The 21,452-nt window shown below is 40.5% G+C and overlaps 1 protein-coding gene across 1 annotated transcript; it reads left to right on the top strand.

Annotated features, from left to right (window-relative positions):
• The first annotated feature begins 12,327 nt into the window (after positions 1 to 12,327).
• Positions 12,328 to 14,393, top strand: FGFBP3 (fibroblast growth factor binding protein 3). The gene has a single exon (XM_001088750.5). The coding sequence runs from the start codon at positions 12,328 to 12,330 to the stop codon at positions 13,105 to 13,107; it is 780 nt and encodes a 259-aa protein (XP_001088750.3). The 3' UTR covers positions 13,108 to 14,393.
• The last annotated feature ends 7,059 nt before the right edge of the window (positions 14,394 to 21,452 follow it).

Here is a 21,452-nt window from a genome sequence, read left to right as displayed (position 1 = left end):
CCCTGGACTCAAGCAGTCCTCCTATATCAGCCTCATGAGTAGCTGGGACTATAGGTGAGTTTTTAAAAGTGGTTTTCAGACCATTTTCAATTTCAGAATTGTAAATAATAGATCATGAACCTGTACTTATAGAATCGTCATAAGAAAGAAATGAGTTCCTACATGATACACTTAGAAAATACTAAGCATTAGCCAGGCGTGATAGCTCATGCCTGTCATCCCAACACATTGAGAGGCTGATGTGGGAGGATCGCTTGAGCCCAGGAGTTCGAGACCAACCCGGGCAACATAGGGAGACCTCATCTCTACAAAAAAACAAACAAAAAAAAATTTTAATTAGCCAGCTGTTGGTGGCATGTGCCTATAATCTCAGCTACTCAGGAGGCTGAGGTGGGAGGATCCCTTGAGCCCAGGAACTTGAGGCAGCCGTAAGCCATGATCATGCTACTGTACTCTAGCCTGGGTGACAGAGGGAGACCCTGTTTCAAAGAAAAGAAAAGACTAAGTATTAAATAAATATTAACTATTATGATTAACTATTTTAGTTATTATTATTTATAATAATAACTGAATATATACCATTAAGTGAACAAATATTCACATTATGGGAGTTAAGGAGAAGAGATAATGAAAAAGAAAGCTTATTAAGTGAAATTATTGCTTAAAAAAGCCTTTCAAGTCTTGGGACAGATATAGAGAGGCAGATTCATAGAACTGAAAGATCCCCCAATAAATACAGCCCAAAGACATCCTCACCAAGGCCCATGATAATCACACTGTCAAAATTTAAAGAAAAAAAGAATTTTAAAAGCAGCAAGAGAAAAGTATCAAGTCACATATATGGGAATCTCCATTAGACTACCAGTGGATTTCTCAGGAGAAACCTTATAGGCCAGGAAAGAATAAGATTATATACTCAAAGTGCTGAAAGGAAAACAAAAACAAAAAAACTGTCAGCCAAGAATACCACACCCAACAAAACTGACCTTCAGAAATGAAGAAGAAATAAAGTTTTTCCCAAACAAGCAAAAGCTGAAGAAACTCATCACTACTAGGCCTGCCCTACAATAAATGCCTAATAGATGTTTATTTCTTTTCTTTCTTTCTTTCCTCTCCATTCCTTCCTTCCTTCCTTCCTTCCTTCCTTCCTTCCTTCCTTCCTTCCTTCCTTCCTTCCTTCCTTCCTTTTTCTTTCTTTCTTTCTTTCTTTCTTTCTTTTTCTTTCTTTCTTTCTTTCTCTCTCTCTTTCTCTCTTTCTCTCTCTCTCTTTCTCTTTCTTTCTTTCTTTCCTTTTTTTTTGCTTTTTCTTTGATGTCTTGCTCTTGTCCCCCAGGCTGGAGTGCAATGGTGCAATCTTGGCTCACTGCAACCTCCGCCTCCTGGGTTCAAGCAATTCTCCTGCCTCAGCCTCCCGAGCAGCTGGGATTACAGGCAACTGCCACCACACTTGGCTAATTTTTGCATTTTTAGTAGAGACGGGGTTTCACCATGTTGCCCGGGCTGGTCTCGAACTTCTGACCTCAGGTGATCCACCTGCCTCGGCCTCCCAAAGTGCTGGGCTTTCTTGCTTTCTTTCTTCCTTCCTTCCTTCTTTTCTTTTCTCTTCTTCTTTTCTTTCTTTCTCTCTCTCTCTTTCTTTCTTTCTTTCTTTCTTTCTTTCATTGACAGGGTCTTGCTTTGTTGCTGGAATTCAGTGGCACAATCATGACTCACTGCCACCTTGAATTCCTCCCAAGTAGATGGAACTATAGGCATGTACCACTGTGCCCAGCTAATATTTATTTCTTTCTTTATTGTAGAGATGGAGTCTTGACACCTTGCTTAGGCTGGTCTCAAACTTCTGGACTCCAGTGATCCTCCTGTCTTGGCCTCCCAAAGTGTTAAGATTATAGGTATGAGCCACCATGCCCAGCCATGGAGTTCTAGTATAAACAAAAGGATGATGATAATTATCATGAATACATATGAAAGTATAAAAGTCACTAGTAGAGATAAATATGTAGATAAACCCAAAATACTCCAATGCTGTACTGGTGGTATGTGAATTATACATATCTCTAGTATAAGGTCAAAAGTCAAAAGGATAAAAAAAATAACAAGCTACAATAAGTTGTTAAATAATATACAATATAAAAAGGTGTAAATTGTGACATCCAAAACACAAATTGTGTAGCTGGGCATGGCATGTGCCTGTAAACTCAGCAACTCAGGAGGCTGTGGTGGAGGATCACTTGAGCCTAGAAGTTCAAGGTCAGTCTAGACAATGTAGCAAGACCTTGTCTCTTAAAAAAAAAAAAAAAAAGAAAGAAGAAAAAAACCCACAGTATGTAGAGGAGAAAAGTCTAGAGTTTTTGCATGCAACAGATGTTATCAGCTAAAAACAGTTGACTATAACTATAAGATGTTTTACGTAAGCCTCATGATAACCATAACAGTTATGAAAACAATAAAGAGAAAGAAAACAAATCTTAGAATCTCTTAGTACAGAGGATTACAAATTTTTTTAATTAAAAAAGAAATAAACAAAGGTGCTACAAAACAACCGGATATAAAATAGCAAAGTAAAAATAGTAAGTCCTTCCTTTAATAATAATCTTGAATGTAGTTGGACTAAATTCCCCAGTCAACAGACATAGAGTTGCTAAATAGATTTTTAAAATAAGATCCAACTATATGCTATCTAGAGGAGACCAAATTAAGCCTTAATGATACACACAGGCTGAAAGTAAAGAGATGAAAGAAGGTATTCTATGCAAATGGTAACCAAAAAAGAGCAGGGAGGCCAGTCATGGTGGTTCACACCTGCAATCCCAGTATTTTGGAAGGCCAAGGTGGGAGGCTCACTCGAGCCCAGGAGTTGGAGCCCAGCCTGGGCATTGTAGGGAGACCTCATCGCTACAAAAAATTTTAAAATTTAACCAAGCGTGGTGGCATGCACCTGTAGTTCCAGCTACTCAGGAGGCTGAGGCAGGGGGATTACTTGAACCCAGGAGGTCAAGGCTGTGGTAAGCAATGTTTGTGCCACTGCACTCCAGCCTGGAAAACAGAATGAGACCCTGTCTCAAAAAAAAAAAGCAGAGGTTGCTATACTTACGTCTGATAAAATAGACTTTGAGTCAAATCCTGTCACAAGAGACAAAGATGGTCATTATTTAATGATAAAGAGGTCAATCCATCAAGAGGAAAATATATATGAACCTAACATTGGAATACTTAAATACATAAAGCAAATATTAATGAACATGGGTCAAATAGACAGCAATACAATAATAGTAGGAGACTTTGATATCCCACTTTCAACGATTGATAGAGCAACTGAACAGAAAATTAATAAGGAAATACTGGACTTGAATTGCACTTTTGGCCAAATGAACCTCACAGATACACACAGAACTTTCCACCCAACAGCAGCAGAATACACATTTTTTCTCTAGTGTACATGGAACATTCTCCAGGATAGAGCATATATTAAGCCACAAAACTAGTCTTAACAAGCTTATAAAGTCATATCTAGTATTTTTTCAGACCATAAAGGTATGAAACTAGAAATCAATAACAGAAGGAATCTTTAAAAATTCACAAATATGTGGAAATTAAGCAACATGCTCTTGAGCAATCAATGGATCAAAGAAGAAATCAAAAGGTAAATTTACAAAAATCTTGAGGCAAATAACAATGGAAACAACATATCTGCAGCAAAAGCAGTTCTAAGAGAGAAGTTTATAGCAACAAATGCCTACATTAAAAAAGAAGATCCCATAGAGTTTAACATTATGCCTCAAGGAACTAGAAAAAGAAGCATAAACTAAACCCAAAATTAACAGAAGGGAGGAAACAATGAAATCAGAACAGAAATAAAACAAACAGAGAACAGAAAAACCATAGAAAGAATAAAACTGAGTTGGTTTTTTGAACGAATAAATAAAATTGATAAATCATCTAAGAGAAAAAGAGAAGACTCAAAAAATCAGAGTGAAGAAATTACAACCAATGTCTCAGAAATAAAAAAACAAGATTATAAGGGACTATTGTGAATAAGTATATGCCAATAAATTGGATAACCTAGAAAAAATGGATAAATTCCTAGAAAAATACAAGCTACCAAGATTGAGTCAGGAAGAAATAGAAAGCATGAGCCGACTAATAACAAATAAAGAGATTGAAGTAGTAATAAAAAACCAGGAGCAGTGGCTCACGCTTGTAATCCCAACACTTTGGGAGGCCAAGGCGGGTAGATCACCTGAGGTGAGGAGTTCAAGACCAGCCTGGCCAACATGGTGAAACCCCATCTCTACTAAAAATACAAAAATTAGCTGGGCCTGGTGGTGGGTGCCTGTAATCCCAGCTACGTAGGAGGCTGAGGCACAAGAATTGCTTGAACCTGGGAAGCTGGGGTTGCTGTGAGTCAAGTTAGCCAATGCAGTGAGCCAGTGCACTCCGGCCTGGACGACAGAGCAAGACTCCATCTCAAAAAAAACAAGAAACGCCACGTGGGGTGGCTCACGCCTGTAATTCTAGCACTTTGGGAGGCCAAGGCGGGCAGATTACCTGAAGTCGGGAGTTCAAGACCAGTCTGACCATCATGGAGAAACCCCGTCTCTACTAAAAATACAAAATTATCCGGGCATGGTGGAGCATGCCTGTAATCCCAGCTACGTGGGAGGCTGAGGCGGGAGAATCACTTGAACCCGGGAGGCGGAGGTTGCGGTGAACCGAGATTGCACCATTGCACTCCAGCCTGGGCAACAACAGCGAAACTCTCAAAAAAAAAAAAAAAAAAAAAAAAAAAAAAAAAAAAAACCAACAACAACAAAAAAAACAAGAACCAAAAAAATTAAAAACTGCCCAACAAAGAAAAGCCAAGCCCAGGACCAGATGGCTTCACACTTAATTCTACCGAACATTCAAAGAAGAATTAATACCAATGCTTCTTAATACAACTCTTCCAAAAAATAAAGCTAGAGGGAATATTTCCAAATAAACTTTATGAGGCCATCTTCACTTTGATACCTAAGTGAAAGACATCACAAGAAAAGAAAACTATAGGACAGTCTCTCTGAAGAATATTAATACAAAAATTCTCAATAAGATATTAGCAAGCTGAATTTAACAATACGTAAAAAAGATTATACATCATGACCAAATGAGAATTATCCTAGCCATGCAAGTCTGGTGTAACATGCTTATCAATCAATGTGATAGATTTAACAAAATGAAAGATAAAAACCACATGATCATCTCAATTGATTTGGGAAAAGCATTCAATAAAGTCCAACATTTTTTCTTGATAAAAACTTACAGTAATTTAGGTATAGAAGGAAAGTTCCTCAACGTAATAAAAGCCATTTATGAAAAACCCACAGCTAACATATGTTAGTTCTTCATATAATCAATGGGGAAATACTGAAAGCTTTTCCTCTAAGATGTGGTAAAAGACAAAGGCAAGGAAGCCCAGTCTCACCACTTCTGTGTAACACAGTACTAGAAGTACTACCAAGAGCATACAGACAAGAAAAATAAAAAGCATCCAAATTATAAAAGAAGTAAAATTATCTCTATCACAGATGACATTATCTTATTTTTAAAAACTTTAAAGATTTCACAAAAACCTATTAGAACCACTAAATGAATTGAGTAGTTTCAGAATACAAAATGAACATACAAAAATCAGTAGCATTTTTATACACATAATGACCTAACAGAAAAAGAATGCAAGAAAACAGTCCCATTTATGATAGGATGAAAAAGTAACATAAAATAAAATACTTAGGAATAAATTTAACCAAGGTGTAAAAATTACACTGAAAACTGTAAAACATTGATGAAAGAAATTGAAGAAGACACAAATAAATGGAAAGCTACCCCATGCTCATGGATTGGAAGCATTAATATTGTTAAAATATCCATACTACTTAAAGCAATATACAGATTCAACACAATCCCTACAAAAATTCCAATGCGATTCTTCACAGAAATGGAAAAAGCAATCCTAAAATTTGTATGGAAACATAAAAGACCATGAATTACCAAGACAATTCCAAGAAAGAAAAACAAAGTCGGAGGCATTACACTTCCTGATTTTAAATTATATTAAAGCCTATAATCCCAGCACTTTTGGAGGCTGAGGCAGGAGGATTGCTTTAGCCCAGGAGTTTGAGACAAGCCTGGGCAACATAGTGACACTGTGTCTCTACGAAAAGTAGAAAAAATTATCCAGGTGTGGTGGCACATGTCTGTAGTCCCAGCTATTTGGGAGGCTGATGTGGGAGGATTGCTTAAGCCCAGAGTTTGAGGGTGCAGTGAGCCATGATCATGCCACTGCCTTCCAGCCTGGGCAATAGAGCGAGACCCTGTCTCAAAAAAAGAAAAATTATATTATAAAGCTTTAGTAATCAAAACAGTAATGGTACTGGCATAAAAACAGACACATAGAACAATGGAACAGAATAGAGAACCAAGAAATAAATTCAAACATATATGGTCAACTAATTTTTGACAACAGACACAATGGGAAAAGGTAGTCTCAATAGTGCTGGGAAAACTAGATTTCCATATGCAAAAGAATGAAATTTGACCATTATCTTACACTATACCAAAACATCAACTCAAAATGGATAAAGAACCTAATTGTAAGACCAGGAACTATCAAACTCCCAGAAGAGAAGATAGGGGAAAATCTCCTGGACATGGGCCTTGGCAATGAGTTTTGGACATCACACCAAAAACTCAAGCCACAAAAGCGACAATAAATAAATGGTACTACATGAAACTAAAAAGCTTCTGGACAGCCAAGGAAACAATCAACAAATAAATGGCAGATTGGGAAAAAATATTTGTGAACCGTGTATCAAATAAGGGGTTACTGTCCCAAATTTATCAAGCACTCATACAACTCCATGGTAGAAAAACAAATAACCTGATTTAAAAATGGGCAAAAAGACCTGAATACACATTTTTCCAAAGAAAACATGAAAATCACCAACAGGTATATGAAAAGGTGCACAACATCATTTATCATCAGGGAATTATAAATCAAAACCACTATGAGATACTACCCCACACCTGTTAGGATGGCCATTACCAAAAGGTCAAAAGATAAATGTTGGCAAGGACGTGGGGAAAAGATTGTACACTCTTGGTGAGAATGTAGATTGGTACAGCCATTATGGAAAACAGTGTAGAGATTTCTAAAGAAATTGAAAATCAACTACTATATGACCCAGCAATTCCCCTTGTGGGCATATATCCAAAGAAAATGAAATGACCACCTCATAAAGATATCTGCACTTTCATGTTAATTGCAGCATTATTTACAATAGCCAAGGTATGGAAACAACCTAAGTGGGTAAACAAAATGTGGTATATACATACAATGGAATATTATTCAGACTTAAAAGTGAAATAAATTCAGACACATGCTATAACACAGATAAACCTTGAAGATATTGTGTTAAGTGAAGTAAGCCAATCACAAAGGACAAATACTGTAGGATTACACCTACCATCAGATACCTAGAGTAGGCAAATTCATAGAGACAGAAAGTAGAATGATGGTTGCCAGGGGCTGGGGGAAGGGAGGAATGGGTACAGAGTTTCAGTTTTGGAGGACAAAAAAAAGTTCTGGAGATGGATAGCTATAAAGGTTGCATAACAGTGTGAATCTTTTTAATGTCACCGAAGAGTACGCCTAAAAATAGTTAAAATGACAAATTTTATGTTATGCATATTATGCCACAATTTTTAAAAAAAATAACTCCCCTTTTCTGCTACTGCATAATATGTCTATGTGCCCTTACTTTTTACTCTGGGAACAATGTTTGTGACAGCGAAGCATGGTCTCTGGAGTATCTCTTAATTACAGCTGTTCAGATAATATTTTTTTATTGTAATTAGAGCATTATGCCACAAGATGTCATTCTTTCATTAAAAAAATGGTACCAATTCGGTTCAGTAGTTAAAAAAAAAAAGTAATGCCAAGGCAACAGACAAAAGCCTGTGACTACTCATCCATGCTTCACACATACAAAGACAGTTTTCTGGGAAAGAAAGGGCTTCCATGTGTGAAATGTATTAATTAACTACTCTTATTTGTGAAATATGTTAATGTTTCTAATCTTCATAGGTACAAATTGGTTTTCATTATAAGTTGAATTGGTGTAATTAATTTTTATTTTTAAATTTTTATTTATTTAATTTTTTTTGAGAAAGAGTCTTGCTCTGTTGCCTAGGCTGGAGTGCAGTGGTATGATCTTGGCTCACTGCAACTTCTGCCTCCAGGATTCAAGTGATTCTCCTGCCTCAGCCTCTCGAGTAGCTGGGATTACAGGCATGCACCACCACGCCCAGCTAATTTTTGTATTTTTAATAGAGACAGGGTTTTGCCATGTTGGCCAGGCTGGTCTCGAACTCCTGACCTCAAGTGATCCACCCGCCTTGGCTTCCCAAAGTGATGGGATTACAGGCGTGAGCCACCATGCCCAGCCTGAACTGGTATAATTAAAACATAACTAATAGTGAAATACAAAGACAAAACATAAAGATCACTGATCACTGAAAGATGTTGGTGGTTTTATCACTAAATGATGTGTGACCCTGGACAAGTTATTTAGTTTCTCTGATGTTACCAGAGTGAAAAAAACTTCCTTTCGGAAGTCAATATACATTACTATATGTTTAATATATACTACTATATATTTAAACACATTCTTCTAATTCTAAAGTATTTTGGTTTTTATAGTAATGAAACTATGATTGTTCAAATATAATACTAATAGGAGTTCAGTAATAGAAAATGTTATATGCAAGAGTATATTAGGAAATATGATAAGAATTCCTGATATCTTGGGGAATTAGTTACGGAAAATGTTGACTTGTCTAAAAAAATTAGTCAGAGGTATAAACTCTTGCAATTAAAAAAATCACATGTATTAATGAGAACATTTTTAAAAGATGATGGAATATTCTGAAGTTTAAAAACAGCTTTGCTAAGGGTCATTTCTGTGTGTCACTTTATTTGCTTTTATATAGCTATAGTATATTTAAACAATAATGCTATCTTTTATAAGGGTTTGTCTACTTACCTATTCTTTACTCAGACATTGATGTAGACTCGTCAGATTATTCTGAGTATTGTTAACAGTGCCTTTTTGATGGAATTCACACTCTTTGGCTGTCAACTCGTGCCATATACACACAAAATTTTGTGGAAGGCAGTTTTAACTTTTTGAAGAATATCTGTCGAAATTTAAGAAAACAAATGTATAAAATTCCATTTTTTCCAGTGTTTAGCATTTCTAGTAAGCAGTGAGGTTTTTTGTGGTGATGGCATTATTGATAAGCTATACATGAGACTGTGCAGATTATACTGAATCATATTAAATGTACAAAAATAAAATATTAGATTTATATCAAATTTTCCAATTTGAACCAGTGGGGAAAATCCCACAGAAATCAGTAAGTTTACATTTCAATTTCTATGTTATTTGACTAAGTGGATGGAGATTCTTTAAAATGTATAACCTGCCATTATGTAATTTGGTTTCATTTTATTCTACCTGTTGTGTGAGTTCAGTATATTTAATTTACTTTTTGTTACTCTTTACATACTGTTTATTTTTGTTACAGTTTTTAATTGAAGACGGACTCTTAAAATTGTATAGGACCAATGTCTTATTAATATGATTAATATATTTAGAAAAGCCACATGAAACCCATGACAAAATGAATGTGAATATTATTTCTAAAAATTTAGAAAATTTTATCTTTTAAAATTATTTGTTTTACAATATCAAAATTTTTCATTTAAAGAAAAAAATGCCATGAAACATTTGAACTGATGAGCCACAGAACTTCAGTTGATTTTTTTTCACTTTTTAGCATGCTAAATATACATCTGAGTTTAAATATTCTGTTTAATGGCCATTTATAAATTCAAGCACTACCACTGGTCGGTTTTGTGTAATAGAATAAAAATATGTTACCTGCAGTGTAAGTACAGCACACTGTCAAATTCTTTTCCTTAAGGTGCACAGTAAATGTACAAATAGTTATAGGCCACTGTTTTGTAATATAGTACATTTCTGATCTATTATTCCTAACCTATTATAACGTTTGCAGAGAGAAAATAATTGAATTTTTCTAATAAGCTGTAAAATTATGCTAACTTCTACAAGTAGGCTTCTAAATAAAATTTTTGAAAAGAGTAAAGAAAAAAAAAAAAAACAGCTTTGCTTGGTCAGCACTTTCAGAGGCTGAGGCAGGTGAATCATTTGAGGTCAGGAGTTCCAGACCAGACTGGCCAACATGGTGAAACCCCATTTCCACTAAAAATACAAAAATTAGCTGGGTGTTGTGGCAGGCGCCTGTAATTCCAGCTACTCGGGAGGCTGAGGCAGGAGAATCGCTTGAACCGGGAAGGTGGAGGTTGCAGTGAGTGAGAGAGAGTGCAGTGAGTGGTGAGATAGCACCATTGCACTCCAGCCTGGGCGACAGAGTGAGCACCCATCTCAAAACAAACAAACAAAACAAAACAAAGAAACTTAAGCGCACACACAATCCCCCCCGCCTCCAAAAAAAGCAGCTTTGCTTAAATGTGACATTTTCTTTCTTTCTTTTTTTTTTTTTTTTTTGAGACGGAGTCTCGCTGTGTGGCCCAGGCTGGAGTGCAGTGGCCGGATCTCGGCTCACTGCAAGCTCCACCTCCCGGGTTCACGCCATTCTCCTGCCTCAGCCTCCGAGTAGCTGGGACTACAGGCGCCCGCCACCACGCCCGGCTAGTTTTTTGTATTTTTAGTAGAGACGGGGTTTCACCGTGTTAGCCAGGATGGTCTCGATCTCCTGACCTCATGATCCACCCACCTCGGCCTTCCAAAGTGCTGGGATTACAGGCTTGAGCCACCGCGCCCGGCCTAAATGTGACATTTTCAAGATCCAAGAACACATTCATTCTCTCTCTCTCTTTTTTTTTTTTTTTTTTTTTTTGAGACGCAGTCTCGCTCTGTCGCCCAGGCTGGAGTGCAATGGCGCGATCTCGGCTCACTGCAACCTCTGCCTCCCGGGTTCAAGTGATTCTCCTGCCTCAGCCTCCCGAGTAGCTGGAATTACAGTAGTCTGCCACCACGCCCGGCTAATTTTTGTATTTTTAGTAGAGACGGGGTTTCACCAGGCCAGGCTAGTCTCGCATTCTTAGCTATTATACCATTTCAATTGGTAATCTTACCTTTCGACTACTATAATACCAATAATTTTTTTAAACTTCTAATTTTTGGAGGACATTTATAATTGATTTATAATACCTAAAAATAATCAAAAGCCCAAATGTCTACTCCTGGGTGAACTGCTGGGCACTATTGTATGTTAATAAACTAAGATATTATATTTTTATTAGTAGTAACAATTATTAAGATTGAGAGTCAGGATAAGAAAAGCTACTGGAAATAATAGATGAAAATATAGAACTCAGAATATGAGAAATAGAATGTAAATAATTGTGTAAAAAATGTCTAGTTTAGAATACTGAAGTTTGTTTTGTTTCATTTTACTTAACTTTTAAAACTTACATCTTTTGTTTAATTTTTATTTTTTGGATAAAAACTTGGTTAATTTTGCCTGATTACTTTAAACATTGGAAGCAAAATACAAGATTTATATTTCATGCTACAGGACAGCTTCCATCATCCATCTAGAAAGAGAGAGATAGAGTGAGAGAGAAAGAGAGAGAGAGAGAAGCGCGGCGGTGATAAGTCTCCCAGAGCGAGAGAAATCTGGGAGGGGCGAAGAAGGGTAGGCCTCTTCTGTTCCATTGATACCACGTTCATTCACAGGAGCCGGCTAAAACAGACTACTCCCCTGTGCAGTCGTTCCATCTACCCTAATAAGGCTTTGGCGCCTCTCCCAGAACTCGGTAAGTTCAAAGTGTAGTAAAGTGCATGTTTCCAAGGAATCATCTGAAATGATTTTCTAGATAGTTTACTGGACGTTGGAGAAGGGAGAAAACGAAGGAAGGGGTAGAGGGGGCAATTATCACGCATCGTTTTGCTATCGTATTTGCAAGGGGAAGAAAATCTCAATGCATACATGGTTTGAAAGTGATTATTTAGACAGTAAGCAGTTTCCCCAGGAAAGCTCCTCAGAGGGTCTCCTCGCAGGCTGCAGCTTCCAGAAAGTCTGCGAAGGGTAGTTCGCAGGTGCATGTGTCTGGGCAAAGCGCTGCGCCTAGCTCAGTTGGTGTTGTCTCTGCCTCTGTCCGCAGGTCCAGGGAATGCTCTCTGCCTGGTCCAGCCCCGACAGACGCGGTCCGAGAAGAGCGGAGCGCGGAAACCGCGGAGCATGAGTCCTCCGAGGCTGCGAGCGTCGCTGTCGCCGTCGCTGCTGCTGCTGCTGCTGAGTGGTTGCCTCCTCGCGGCTGCTCGGAGGGAAAAGGGGGCTGCTAGCAACGTGGTGGAGCCGGTCCCTGGGCCCACAGGCGGCTCCTCGGGTCGCTTCCTCAGCCCCGAACAGCACGCGTGCAGCTGGCAGCTCCTGCTTCCCGCCCCGGGGGCCGCAGCGGGCAGCGAGCTGGCGTTGCGCTGCCAGAGCCCGGACGGAGCACGCCACCAGTGCGCCTACCGCGGGGAGCCGCAGCGCTGCGTAGCCTACGCCGCTCGCCGCGCGCACTTCTGGAAGCAGGTGCTGGGCGGGCTGCGCAAGAAGCGGAGGCCCTGTCACGACCCCACGCCGCTCCAGGCCCGCTTGTGCGCGGGCAAGAAGGGCCACGGTGCCGAGCTCCGACTAGTGCCACGCACGTCCCCGCCCGCACGCCCCTCCGCCGCGGGATTCGCGGGGGAGTCCAAGCCCAGGGCCCGCAGCCGGGGACGGCCCCGGGAGCGTGCGCCCGGCCCAGCCGCTGGGACCACGCCACCCCAAAGCGCACCGCCGAAGGAAAACCCCTCTGAGAGGAAGACCAACGGGGGCAAGAGGAAGGCGGCCTTGGTCCCCAACGAGGAGCGACCCATGGGGACCGGGCCCGACCCCGACGGGCTAGATGGGAACGCGGAGCTCACGGAGACCTACTGCGCTGAGAAGTGGCACTCCCTCTGCAACTTCTTTGTCAATTTCTGGAATGGCTGAGACTGCCTGCCAGCTTAGGGAGGGATGGGGGGGAGGCGTGGGGAAGGGAAAGCTAAGGGCGTCTTAGACCGGGGGCTACCATGATAGAGAATGGGGAGAAGTCCGGGTTCCCGAATGGGGCGGGGGCAAGGGTAAGGGTGGGGTGCTTGGGATGAGAGTGTAAGGGGTATGGAGAATCTCTGGGATAGCAGAGACGTTAAAAATTTTAAAGAGTCTCAGTCCTGATTAAGAGCAGGAAAAATAATGGAAACAGAAATAGGAGTACCTTAAGTGTGCAAAAACTAGAGACTGGGGAGAGAAATCGATGTCGAGAGAGGCTGAGAATAAGGGGGAGATAGAGTGACTAAGGTGATGTGAGTCCCATGTGGGGAGGGGGATGCAATGCTTATTGTTTAACATTTCTATTAAATGCAGCCATGAGCAATTGCCAACCTGAGCCAGGTTGAATCATGTCTTCTCACCTAATCAGCTAACAAGACTGCAGACTTCTTTCCCCTTTTTGAATTGGTATAAACTTGGATGCGGCGTAGTGGGTGTCATAGATAACCTTTATAGGAACAGAAGCCTCACAGGTCAAAACTGGCTCCAAGGAAAGGTTTGCAGAATGATTTCCTTTCCATTCTTTTAGAAGATCTACTTTTTTTTTTTTTTTTTTTTCTAAGACAGGGTCTGGCTTGCCCAGGCTGGAGTGCAGTGGCTATTCACAGATGCAATAATAGGCACTGCAGTCTCCAACTCCTGGCCTCAAGGGATCCTTACATCTTAGCCTCCAGGATAGCTAGGAGTAGCTGGGACTACAAGCATGCACCGCTGCACTTGGCTTATAAGTGCTACTTTACTTTTATTTTTGAGACAGGGTCTTGTGTCATCCAGGCTGGAGTGCAGTGGTGCAATTATGGCTCACTGCAGCCTCGACATTCCAGTCTCAAATGATCCTCCTGCCTCAGCCTCCGGAGTAGCTCGGACTACAGGGGTGTGCCACTAGAAGTGCTACTTTTTAACAAAATGGTGACTAATGTTCTGGAACTTTCCCATTAACCTTCTGCATTTAGAAGTGAATTATAGATGTTGAGTGTTCCAGTAAAAAGTGATTCTCTTTATATTTGATGATATTTTTTAAAATAGCTAAAATGTAAGTATGTATCTCAGAGTCATTTTGACCATTATGGAATTTGTATCTCTCTGTTTCATGTAACTAATTATTAATGTATTTCATTTGTGTGTGTGATGTAATGATAGACTGTGTATGTTAGGTGCTCAATAAAAACTGTATGGTTAGATTTAAAGAATTGACAAGGCAATGGAAATTCTACCTGCATTTGATCTACTTCCAAGTACACCTTGAATTAAGTTCTTAAACACATCTTGAATTGCTGGGAAAAGACAGAAACTAAGAAGCTGACATAAAGCAAGAGTCACAAACTGGCAGCCACCTGGCCCTATCATTGTTCTATTTGATTTGCACCCTGGTTCTCTTTCTTTTTCCCTTCCTCCCCACTTTCCTCCCATCCATTGTTGAATCCATGGATGCAGAGCCCATGGATATGGAGGGGCAGCTATATATATATGTGTGTGTGTGTATATATATATATATGAAAAAACATATATGTTTTTCCATTATATATGTGTGTGTGTGTGTGTGTGTGTGTGTGTGTTGCAACCACTTATTTGGGAGCTTGAAGTTAAATCCTCTTGGTCATTCCCTTCTTAACAAGGTGAGATCACTTTATTCTGAATATTTTGGTCCTCCATTTGAAGCAAACCATTGCATACTATATTAAAACAACAACTTCATAGTCCTTGCACCCTAAACACCTATGATCTCAAGAACACAAAATTTGTTCAAAATAAATCAAAGTTAAATTCAAATTCTTCAAATAAGAGTAAGTCATTACTTTATTCTCTTAACTCTACAAGTTACATATGGTGGCAGACTATATGTAAGTATATATTTACTTAACATGGTCCCTACTTCCTGGTATTCTCACCTCTTGTATTCCCTTCTCTTTGATTATGTGCAGGGCCTGTGAATTGCTTCTAAGCATGGTGGGTATACTATCACCTGAAAGATGTATCTTAGTTTTCCACATTCTGCTGACTGAAAGAAAACTCTGGGTAAGTTCCAGTCTTGCTATTCAACAGGGCAAGGTTCAAAGCCAAAACAAGAGTTCCAGAAAAGGTCAAGCTAGAAGCAGCAGGGAGTCAGGCCAACCTGAGTGGAAATGAACAATGGAGGCTCTAGGGAAGAATCAATTTCCTTGCCCTTTCCAGCTTCTAAAGCTGTCCACATTCCTTGGCCCTTGGTTTTCTTCCATCGTCGAAGCCAACAATCATCTCATTCCAACCTCTGCTTTTATCATCACATCTCCTCCTCTGACTTTCTTTCTTGCCTCAACTTAAAAAGACACTTATAAATACACTGGGCCCATTCAAATAATCCAGGATAATTTTTCCATTTCAAGGTCAGTTGGTTAGCAGACTTAATTTTATCTGCAACCTTAATTTCCCATTGAAATATAATGCAATTTATCCCAATATATCCACAGGTTCTGCGGATTAAGATGTCAACACAGGGCAGGGGTGGGAGAGGTGGGGAGTGGGGTGGAGAGTGGGAGCATTATTCTGCTTACCACAAGTGGCTACGTCCAACAATGTGAACTCCAAAACAAAGGAAAAGGATAAAGAGGGACATTATATAATGACAGAAGGATCAACCCACAAAAAAGACAATCCTAAATGTGAGGGTACCTAACAGTACAACAAAATACATGAAGCAAAAGCCGATAGAATCAAAAGGAGAAATCGATAAATTCACTATTATATCTGGAGACTTCAACATTTCTCTTTCAGTAATAAATAGAAAAAGAAGACAGAAAATCAGTAAGAATATAAAAGACCTGAACAATACTATCAACAAACTTGACCTAATTGACCTTTCTGGAATACTGTATCCTATAACAGCAGACTACACATTTTCAAGTATTCACAGGACATTCACCAATATAGACCACATTCTGGACCATAAAATGAATTGCAACATATTTAAAATAATTTAAATAATACAAAGTATGTTGTTTGACCATAAAGGATTTAAGTTAGGAATCAATGAAAGGAGATTTGGAAGTTTTCCAAATATTTAGAAATCAAACATACTTCTAGATAACCCATGGATCAGAGAGGAAGTCATAAGGGAAATCAGAAAATATTTTGCACTGAAAAATTATTCTTCTGCCTAGAAGTTTTAAGATTCTCTTCTTTAGGTAGGATTTCATTGTTTGCTACGAGATGCCACTTTTCTTTGAAATACTATAGTGTTTTCAAAATGCAGATACCCAGCCAATGAGGTCATGAAATCCATTTAGTGCGTTAAAAAAAAGGAAAAAAGAAAATAGAATGTAGGCCGGATGCACTGGTTCATGCCTGTACTCTCAGCACTTTGGGAGGCCAAGGAGGGCAGATCATGAGGTCAGATGCCTGAGACCAGCCTGACCAACATGGTGAAACCCCATCTCTACTAAAAATACAAATATTAGCCAGGCATGGTGGCGCATGCCTGTAATCCCAGCTACTCAGGAGGCTGAGCCAGGAGAATCGCTTGAACTGGGGAGGCAGAGGTTGCAGTGAGCCAAGATCGTGCCACTGCACTCCAGCCTGGGCAACAGAGGGAGACTTGGTCTCAAAAAAAAAAAAAAAAGAAAGAAAGAAAAGAAAACAGAATATAAAATGTCGGACCAGGTGTGGTGGCTCACACCTGTAATCGCAGCCTTTGGGAAGCCAAGGCAGGCAGATCTCTTGAGGTCAAGAGTTCGAGACCAGCCTGGCCAACAAGGTGAAACCCTGTCTCTACTTAAAATATAAAAATTCGCCTGTAATTCCAGCACTTGGGGAGGCTGAGACAGGCGAATCACCTGAGGTCGGAAGTTCTGGACCAGCCTGACTAACATGGTGAAACCCTGTCTCTACTAAAAATACAAAATCAGCAGGTCATGGTAGTGCATGCCTGTAATCCCAGCTACTCAGGAGACTGAGGCAGGAGAATCACTTGAACCCAGGAAGCAGAGGTTGCAATAAGCCAAGATCATGCCATTGCTCTCCAGCCTGGGTGACAGAGAGAGACTACATCTGAAAAAAAAAAAATGGCCAGGCGTGGTGGCTCACGCCTGTAATGCCACCACTTTGGGAGGCTGAGACGGGCAGATCACCTGAGGTCAGGAGTTTGAGACCAGCCTGGCCAGCATGGTGAAACCCCATCTCTACCAAAAATATAAACATTAGCTGGGTGTGGTGATGGGCACCTGTAGTCCCAGCTACTTGGGAGGCTGAGGAAGGAGAATCGCTTGAACCTGGGAGGTGGAGGTTGCAGTGAGCTGAGATCGTGCCACTGCACTCCAGCCTGGGGGACAAGAGTGAAACTCCATTTAAAAAAAAAGAATATAAAATGTTGGCCTGGCACGGTGGCTCATGTCTGTAATTCCAGCACTTTGGAGGCGGAGGCAGGCAGATTGCTTGAACCCAGGAATTTGAGACCAGCCTAGGCAACATGGCGAAACCATGTATCTACAAAAATTTTTTAAAAAAACTTTTGCACTAAATGAACATAGGACATATCAAAATTTGTCTATTGTAGCTAAAGCATTACTTAGAGATAAATATAGAGCATTAAATGCACATATTAGAGAAGGTAGTGGCAGAGCTAGAACAGAAGCCAGCTTTCCCCAGGCTTTCTATGATACAGCATTGCTGGCGTTTCAGGATGAGAGTTTCTTTACTGCTCTTGGTGGTAAACTGCCAGTTATTCAGCCCAAATCTAGTCTCCCCTTTTTTTCCCTGAGTGCATGCCACCTAGCCAGATACATTTTCTAGCCTTTCTTGCAGAGAGATGTGATAAAAATGACTAAATTTTTTCTAAATGATTTGTGCAACTTCAATTTCAATGTGCTTTAAAAGATATTGCTTGCCTTGAACTCTCTCTCCTTTCTCCTCTCTAAGCGGCGGGACTTAGATGCTCTTGCAATTCAACTTTAACCACGCAGAGGAATACATTACCCTAGAGGATGACAGTGTAACAAGATGGAAGGAATCTGAGTTCCTGAATAACCTCCTGGAAAACTGCCTCACCACTCTGCATGGGCTAGACCTTTATGTAAGAGAAAAACAAAATGTACAATAAATACTCATTATTTGTGGAATCTGTATTTGTGATTTTTCCCTACTTGCTACAATTTATTGGTAACTCCAAAGCAATACTCATGGTGCCTTTGCAATCATTGGTGGATACACACCTGCAGATAGTGGTGAAAAATTTGTCATCCAACATGCTTGTTCCCAGCTGAAGTCAAAGAAGGCATCACTCTGCCTTTTTGCTTCAGCTCTAATACTGTAAATAAGTCTCTTTTTCATGGTTTATTTAGAGCCACATTTTTTGCACTTTTGTGCTCTTTGTTAGAATTTCTCAGTTTAAAATGGCCTCCAAACACACTGCTAAAGTGTTATCTTGTGTTCCTAAGCACAGGAAGCTGTGATTTGCTTTAAAGAGAAAATGCGTGTGTTGATAAGCTTCCTTCAGGCATGAGTCACAGTGCTGTCGACCAGAAGTTCAACATTAATGAATCAACAGTATATATTAAGTAAGGTGTCCTTAAACAGAAACACCCATACAACAAATTGTGTATTGAATGGTTGATGAAAAATGTTGTGACCAAAGGCTCATAGGAACCTAATCCTGTATATTCCCCAGGAGCAGTTGTTCTGTATTTGCTAAGTCAGTGTTCACACTGACTTTATAGAACATAACTACTGCAAATAGTGAGATTCAACTGTATTTCTTATTTAAGCCCCTGTATTCTGAGATTATCATTTACCTTAACTAATATAAGATTCTAGTGCAGTTCCTGTTAGTCAAAAATAAATAGTGTATGTATTGATTCTAAGGTATATTTTGTATCACCAATGTCCCCATACTGCACACTTACAAGGGGGTAACTGGAGTTTAATGAAGGAACTATTTACAAGAGTGTAGAGTAAGTGGACTGTACTGGGGTGAATAGGCCTCCAAAGATCCACATCCTTCTCAGAACCCCAAAATGTGACCTTACATTGAAATAGGGTCTTTGTAATTAGTTAAGATCAGATCATACTAAAGTAGGGTAAGCCCCAAATCCATTTTGATTGCAGTCCTTATAAGAAGAGAAGAGACACAGATGGGGGAAGGCCACGTGAAGGAGGCAGATACTGGAATTATGTATCTACAAGCTGATTAATGCCACAAATTGCCAGCAACCACTGGGACCAGAATAGGGTTAGGAAGGAGTCTTCCCTAGTCTTCATGCAGAGAAAGCATGGCCTTGCTAGCACCTTGATTCCAGGCTTCTAACCTCCAGAACTGTGAGAGGATAAATTTCCCTTGGTTTAAGCCATGAGGGTTCTGGTACTTTGTTAAGGCAGCCCCAGGAAACTAATTCAGGGGCTAACAAGGCACCGTGGGGCACCTCGGACTGTAATAGGGAGATGCTATTATCAGCCCTGGACCCAAAGCCGGAAGGGCAGGAGTGGCTACCGGAAATCAGAGAGAGAGAGAGAGAGAGAGAGAGAACTCAGAACTGTGGGGGAAAGGGTCACTCAATAAGAACTACAGTCTTAGGTACCTAAATGTAACCACTGTCAAAATCTTGGTCTATAGGGAGGGACCCAAGAGAATAAACACCTTAAGCTCTCTCTCCAGCTGCCCTTCGACCTTCTGTTTCCCCTTTCCATGGACTGAGCCTGATTAGAAGCCAGAGATAAGGGCACCTGGGTGCTATAGTGCTTAGTGATCAGCCTTCTGGGCTCAGAGCAGGGTAGATGGAGAAGGGTGCAGAGTGGATCTGAAGGAACAAAGACTATTTGGCACATGTTTTCTCCCTCACATTTACATCTGAAGTCATCTTATAATCAGTGGTATGTCATCGTTTAATTGGTAGTATCGTATCTTTGTTTTTTGTTTTGACACAGAGTTTCACTCTCTCACCCAGGCTGGAGTACAATGGCGCAATCTCGGCTGGCTGCAACCTCGGCCTACCGGGTTCAAGCGATTCTTGTGCCTCAGCCTCCCAGGTAGCTGGGACTACAGGCACGCGCCACCATGCTCGGTTAATTTTTGTATTTTTAGTAGAGATGAGATTTCACCATGTTGGCCAGGCTGGTCTTAAACTCCTGACCTCAAGTGATCTGCCTGCCTCGGCCTCCCAAAGTGCTGGGATTACAGGTGTGAGCCACTGTGCTTGGCCAATATCTTTTTACTTTCTTAGTGCTACATTAAAAATGGCATGTACTATAACTGATAGAGTCTTAGGCTCAATAAAATACATTAATAAATATAATGTTGGGTACTCAGGATTGACAGAAATATAGACATATGAGACCCCGTTCTATGTGTACTGTCCAGGGAATGGAACAGGAGTAATAAGTGAAGAATATATTAACAGTGCAACTCAGATGACAAATGAATATTTTACAACTGAGTATGTACAGGCTCGGCTGATCTGTTGAGGACTGGACCAGAGGGTGTGCCCATAGCCCATAGCATGAATATGACACTGGACCAGTATCATTGCTGCTCATTTCTGGTCAGACTATAGCATTATGTCCCATTCTAGGGCAAAGAGAAATATGGAAACTTTGAAGAGTATTCATAGGAGAGCCACAAAGATGTAACGCCTTTGAGGAAAGGTATATCGCAGTGGGCCCTCTAGGAATCAGCTGGCAGGAGGTACAGGGGGAAATGACTGTAGGGGGGAAAGGGAAGACGCGGAGAACCTGAGTCAGGTGCAGGGCAGGTAGGAGGAAGGAGGATATGGTAGGAAGAAACTTAGCTCTGTGCAGCTCAGAAAATCTCAGCTGTGCTAGTGGGGACACCCAGAACAGAGACTGCTCATTGGAGGAGCCTCGCATTGGACAGGCCTCATTGGATGGGAATGACCTGGTTCTAGATCCCCTATGGGCACAGTCATTAGCTGGAAGTGTCCCAAAGAGACATTCTCTTGGTAAGAATACCGTGGTGGGTTCTGAATTTGCTGCTGCTGGACATGGTCAGCTAACTACACTCCTCACAGAGGCGCTCACTCAAAGGGAGGTTTGAGCAGTGTACTCCCCAGCGCACTCCCCATAGCTACTACAAATGGTTAAAAAAAGACTACAGCTTTGGTTTGGCTGGGGCATGATTTGGGTGTTTTTTCCTCCCATTACCATAAAAATGATTACAGGTAGACTCTACTAAGAGTATGGGTGATGGAGACCAACATGCATGAGTTCAAATCTTGGTATTACCACTACCCAGCTCTGTGACCTTGGACAATTCATTTCATCTC

The sequence above is a fragment of the Macaca mulatta genome, chromosome 9 (genome assembly GCF_049350105.2).
Source record: "Macaca mulatta isolate MMU2019108-1 chromosome 9, T2T-MMU8v2.0, whole genome shotgun sequence".
NCBI classification, from domain to species: Eukaryota; Metazoa; Chordata; class Mammalia; order Primates; family Cercopithecidae; genus Macaca; species Macaca mulatta.
This window is presented reverse-complemented; position numbering and strand designations above follow the sequence as displayed.